This window comes from Magallana gigas, chromosome 5 (assembly GCF_963853765.1).
Source record: "Magallana gigas chromosome 5, xbMagGiga1.1, whole genome shotgun sequence".
NCBI lineage: Eukaryota > Metazoa > Mollusca > Bivalvia > Ostreida > Ostreidae > Magallana > Magallana gigas.
The window spans coordinates 56,233,962-56,240,203 of NC_088857.1; the positions used below are offsets into that span (position 1 = coordinate 56,233,962).

Genomic DNA, 6,242 nt, shown 5'->3' on the forward strand with positions numbered 1-6,242 from the left:
TATATAATAAAGTGATTTGATTTGAATTTAAAAAGAGGGTGTATGTTGAAACACTTACAGATTACTGGAGATATTATTGTTTAGCCTGCTCGTTTTTACGATATCACTGTACTTAATTTACGACAATTATGCGTATTTCTTTTTCAGTTCTTATATGTTTACTCCAAGTTGCTGAATGTCAAATGGTTCGGAAGGAAAGATGAGGGGTAGGGGACCTTCTTCCTGTAATCAGTTAAAAATGACCTGTATATTTAGTTAATCCCAAAATTAGAAATTAAATTCCAAAATTTGTGAATTATAAATATATTTTCAAAGTGCGTTAAGTGTCTCGATAATAAAAATGGTTTGTTCCCGTTTTGCACACATTTGAAAATAAGGTATCGAAACGAAACGTGTGCGAAACGGGAATTTGACCAAGTGAGATAATTGCTAAAGTCTATATCACAATTCCTGCAAGGGCAATTGACAATAAAATAAATAAAACATATGTACATGTACTCGCAATTGAAATTTACATGTATTTTATGTAACAATATACATGTAACTTGCATAAAAGCATATTTACATAATTAACATCCATATTCATGAATTTGATTTCAAACATCAATTTGGTCATGAACAATTTCATTATTTTTTTTTAAACAAGAAAGATTATTGCAAAAATGTTGAATATGTAGCGCCTTTGTTAAACTTACTGCCTATAGGAAGTACATGTACATGCTAAAAGTTTGAAGAGAAAATATCATATGTTAATATTTAATTATTGCTTTTGCTGACATAAATGGAAGAAATGTGTCTAGTGAAAACGCTGCTCAATATTTTTCATTTATGTTGTGTTATATCTTGAATAATCGAAGAAAATAGACAAACTGTATGATGATAAATAGGCAATTTTATATGCATGCTTCAAAAACTGTAAAGATTAATTCACAAATCCTATCAAATGTAAATCTAATCCCTGCATTTTCAACCCTTTTCAGTTTGAGGTATATCGCATCAATATTATAATATTATTTTTGTCAGATTTTTTATGTATTTAACCTCTGATTTGAAAAACTAGAAAGTGACCCGCCATATACTAAAGCGGTGATGACATAAGAACTACTGTCAAGGTCGCTACTTCAAACATTGAAATATTTTGTTATAAAGATCTGGGGTCGTATGCATAAAAATTCTAAGAATTTTCTTAAGTTTATGCTTAACTTTCTAAAGAATATTCTCAACTAAGCAATATGCTTAATTTACGTTGCATAAAACTTCTAAGCAATATGCTTAGTTGTTCTTAGCTAAGCATATCACAATCTGCTTAAGTATATCGTTGCTATGTCAAACGTCACTTCCGCTTTCACTTTACTATAAACAAATAACGCATGTGGTTTTAGCCAAATCCCAACAATTTGTCACTGTATCATTTGAAAATAAATTAAATGTAATAATTAATATGTTTTTCTATGTTTTATTATGTTTATGGTTTTTGTAATACGGATAATCACTACGCGATATTATCGTCTGCTTTTGACCGGCGTTGAAAATGGCAGAAAACAAAGATGAGGGTCCTACATGTAGCGTACCGAAGAAGAGGAAACCAAACTGGACGACAGACGAATGTTTATATCTAAGCAAGTTGGTTGATGAAAACAAAAGCGTACTTAGGTCTAAATTTGGGGCAGGGGTAACGACAGTTAAAAAAAGGGAAACCTGGGGGAAAATTACAGATGCCATCAATGCCACCTCCTCTACCAAACGTTCGGTAGAGGAAATTGAGAAAAAGTGGCACAATATTCAGATGAGAGGAAAGGCGGAGATTGCCGACGCAAGACGCAGTGCCAAAAAAACAGGTAACGAAACTATACTGTATTGTATCATGCGCGGATCTCGATGGGGCGACCCCCCCCCCCCCCCCGGCAAAATTCATATAGCAAAATTAACAAGATTATGACCTATGAGTTTATTTTAAAGTAGACTGATTAAAGCTTTACTCATGACTAGTAAAATGTTATTTCATATGTGAATTATGTAAGAAACCTTTGCATAACATCATAGACACATATAACGAATGTCCATGATAAAACAAAACTGATGGATTTCGTACAGTGCGTCGCTTACCGTGACAATTGTGATAGAATTTCCAATATGAATTCACTCACACTTTCTTTTTCCATTGCCCAAAATTCCACTTGTTATTCGTATTGAGTATTCTGCATCGTCATAGCCCATTTGCTGAATGACGTAATCAATATATTTAGGAGTTGTGCCCCTTAGTTTGTCCACCCCCCCCCCCACCCCTTTCTAATTTCAATAGGGTACAAATATTAAATATTTCCTATAACTGTCACTATTTTTATCGAATTTTGAAAACATCCTACTTGTGATATATTTATATATATGACCTTTATCTGGTACACTCTGTCTGCATTTAAGATATGGAGTTCTTGAAACTTACGAAGTTTGTGTTTTTGATGCATGGTTTTGCTTTTTTTTTTTACTGGCGGGGAGCATTTCAGAAATAATGATGAATTTAGTATATATATACACCTTTGGAGACAATAGACATGTGCCTTCAAAATACCTGGGGGGGGGGGGTCTAGTATGACTCCAACATTTCAATATTTCCGTCTTCTCAAGGTATATTTCGGAACAATTTTCTTTCTTGCGAGAAAAGGGGGGCTGAACCCTCCATGATGCTATGTGCCTAATGGTTAGGTCTAACTTTAAAAGTTGCAAAAAAGTGAGGGGGGTAAGCCCCCCCCCCCCCGGTCCCGACGACTATGATAGATAATATTTCCTATGTAATAAAAGGGAAATTTTAATTTAGTGTACATCTGAAATCAATCTTTTTGACCAAATTTGCAGGCGGTGGACCAGCAGGAAAACCCCTTACCCCATTAGCAGAGGCCGTAGAGAGTGTTATCGGAACTGATAACATCAGCATATCTGGAATACCTGGTGCAGTCGATACAACCTTCCTAATGCTTGACAATGAACACAATACAGCAAATATAGCGTATGTTTGATTTGTAATGCCGGGTATATGCTAAATTTCACGACTTGTGGTACGTTGCCGTTGGGTTGAACTGATTTTAAAGCATCCCTTAAATCCATTAAATATAAGATCAATAACTTTTTAAAGAAAGAAAATCAATACAAATTTATTATTGCTATGCAGCACAAGAACAGTTGAACAGCGGCCTAGTGCAGTGGTCCAAGATCTCCAAATATTACTGCACGGAAGTGCAATACATGTAGCTGCAGCATCGATTCCTGTATGGGTGACCTACAGAAGAGAAAATTAGAACTGGAAATAGAAAATTTCACGCTTAGAAATACCCTTGTCAAACTCCAGATAGAGAGGCTACAGAACGACTCAGAGTGATGGATTTGGTGGATACATTACATGATCTAAATATAAATTACATAGTATTTTAAAATATTTATTTTATTTTATTGTATATTAAGAAATTATTTATTGTATATGTTGAATATGAAGTTTAAAGTTTTCTACGATAATTGAAAGTGAACATTCGTGTTGTTAACAGTTTTGATGTTTTATATATAAAGCTATATGCAAAATTTAATTGATGTTTTTAAAAGAAAGAATGTTTCGTTGTGTTTCGGTTTAATATTTTAGGTACATAATGTATAAACCTTCTTTAAGTTGTACAATAAATTCAAACGCATTTAAAAGTATTGAATAAAACTATTTCAAATTACATTTATTACTTTCCGGTCCATTAATTCCATGTGGTTTCCAACAGAACAAAAATAGCATTTACCGGTGTTATAGAAATGCAGCTTTAAGTTACGAAGAATGGGATTAAACAATAAGTAACACGTTTTCATTTGATCATGTATAAATATTCCAGTCCTGTCAGTTTCAGTGGAGCCATGAATTAAAATCGGTTTTCTTAATAAATAGAGGAGATTGCAAATACTAATATGAAAGAAAAAAAATTAAAATTATTTACATGTACATACCTCATTTGTCATTCAAGTGAAATGGGTTGCGACAATATGGTTTCTGTATGCGCGACCATCAGCAGTTTGGAAGTCTCCAACTAAGTGGTCTGCATTGTCATTGTCGTCAGGTACATCGTCATTGTCGTCTTCGTCTCCGTGCTCCTGTGGTAGGGGGATGTTAAAAATCTTCGCAATATTGTCGAGAATTCCACATGCTGTGATGATTTGGCTGACTCGGTCAGGGCTCTGTCGAATTTCACCATGGAGGATGTGAAATCGTCTCTTCAGTTGCCCGATGGTTCTTTCCACAATTGTTCTAGTGCATTTGTGCGACCTTAATTAATTAATTCAATATCATGAAAGAGAGGTCAAATGGCTTTTACGTTATATCTGATGCATTAAATAATAAAAACATAAGAATTTTCCCGAGGTGTGTGTGTGTGTGGGGGGGGGGGGGTCCGATGCCTATTTCGGTATCTTTACTACTCTGATATTGGTGGAAGCTCTTTACTGAATCTGTGTTGGGAGGAGGGGGGGGGGGGGGGGGGGGATACGCCGGTACTCTAAAGAAAATCGAACCCGGGTGGCGGATCCGTTAATAGTAGCATACACTTGCAATTTAAACTGTCGGGTTCGTTATTTCAAATAAATTTATTCATCTTTTTATTTGTAATGGGGATTGGAGAGTTTTGAGAAAATTGGGACAAGAATGAATCACTCGGGATGTAAAGTCCATTCATATATTAAGGTAAGCTGGCAAAAAAACTTACATGTCTGCTTAAAGCTGTAGGAGTATGCAATTTTATCAGTAATGTGTAAAACAAGATAATTATATTTCAATACCTCGGTGTCTAAAACTTCGTAACTATTACGTTATTTTTGTTCTCGAACTGACGGAATAACATAACAATAAGATGACGTCATTTTTGTTGACGTTGCGAACGTTACGTTTAAATTCACTATGAAATAAATGTACATACTATTACATCGTTTGATGTAATCTGTTCAGTTAAACTCACAATGTCACTAGCTACTGTAATGTTATAAACAGTAACACTTTATCTATAACGTGTAGTGCAAACATATTAGAATTTATCTACTTCTACATATTTTCAGACCTGTTAAAACGAGACTGTGGTCCATTAGCTGGATTTAAAAATGGAGTCAACAGCCAGTCTTTTGCAGGGTATCCACTGTCCCCAAGGAGATGACACTTGACAGGCAAGAGACGTCTTTCAAATAGTTGGAAAAGTCCACTTTCTCGAAGGATTTTTGCATCATGTGTCGCTCCAGGCCAGGTTGAAACTAAGTCAAGAATTCTATGGCTTGCATCACAAACAAGCTGGACATTGATGATGTGAAAGTTTTTACGATTCACATACTCTGGTTCATGTTCAGATGGAGCCAGAATGCGTACATGGGTGCCGTCAATGGCCCCAATAACCCCCGGAAATTGTGCGATGCCAAAAAAATCAGCCTGGTGCTATCTGATCATGTCTGGTTGTACTGGAAAGGATATAAACCTTCTAACAATACGAGGCTGTACGAGAGCAGTGGTCACCCTGTGAATTATTCTCGATACAGTGGATTGATGAATACCAAAATTGTCTCCACTGCACAGCTGCATTCGTCCAGTTGCAAAGTACCTCAACGTTACCATAACTTGCACATGTGCTGGAATACTATAATTTCTGTTTGTCGGAGGCTCAATAAAATCACAAATTAAATTTGTTATAAAGTCAATACCTTCTTGATTAAACCTAAATCTTGCCTGTAATTCTGCGGCCGACATGGATCTTAATGGATCAACTCTTGGCTTAAATGTTCTCTTCCTTCTTTCAGCCATCTTGGATTTACTTAAGTATATGCTTAAAAACTTATGACAAGTAAATACCATGCTTAACTTTAAGAATATACTAAGCATATACTTAAGAGTTGAGAAGTTTTATGCAACATACTAAGCAATATGCTAAGTCAAATTTCAATCTGCTAAGTACAAATTCTGTACTTAAGAATATGCTTAAGCACTTAAGAATTTTTATGCATACGACCCCTGTTTTCTTTCATAATATTCTTTCTGTTGATACCAAACAATCAATTATAAACATGCGTTTTACATAATTCGCAACTCAATTGTAAAAAGAGACACGGAGTATCCCAGATGACTGTCCATGAGTTTTCCCTTTCATCATATAATGATCCATTGAATCAGCTTCCAATTGGCTTTGGACCAGCAATTTTTCCTAATTCATTTGGTTTTATATTTAAGGTAAATGGACAAAAAT

General features: G+C 35.0%; 2 protein-coding genes across 2 annotated transcripts; one reads left to right on the forward strand and one right to left on the reverse strand.

Moving 5' to 3' along the window:
• The first annotated feature begins 1,142 nt into the window (after positions 1-1,142).
• Positions 1,143-3,293, forward strand: LOC136275653 (nuclear apoptosis-inducing factor 1-like). The gene is made up of 3 exons (XM_066085289.1): positions 1,143-1,838; positions 2,854-3,004; positions 3,167-3,293. The coding sequence occupies exons 1-3, from the start codon at positions 1,532-1,534 to the stop codon at positions 3,291-3,293; spliced, it is 585 nt and encodes a 194-aa protein (XP_065941361.1). The 5' UTR covers positions 1,143-1,531.
• LOC105342442 (putative nuclease HARBI1) lies at positions 3,219-6,009 on the reverse strand. Its single transcript, XM_066083740.1, is given in 3 exon segments — positions 3,219-3,274; positions 3,976-4,291; positions 5,076-6,009. Coding segments are annotated over 2 exon segments (1,110 nt in total). The 5' UTR covers positions 5,882-6,009; the 3' UTR covers positions 3,219-3,274; positions 3,976-3,987.
• Between the last annotated feature and the right edge of the window lie 233 nt (positions 6,010-6,242).

Coding starts and splice junctions, on each gene's coding strand:
- LOC136275653 (XM_066085289.1), top strand. CDS start 1,532: ATGGCAGAAAACAAAGATGAGGGTCCTACATGTAGCGTACCGAAGAAG. Junction 1,839..2,853: donor ACGCAGTGCCAAAAAAACAG/GTAACGAAACTA, acceptor CCAAATTTGCAG/GCGGTGGACCAGCAGGAAAA. Junction 3,005..3,166: donor CACAATACAGCAAATATAGC/GTATGTTTGATT, acceptor ATTGCTATGCAG/CACAAGAACAGTTGAACAGC.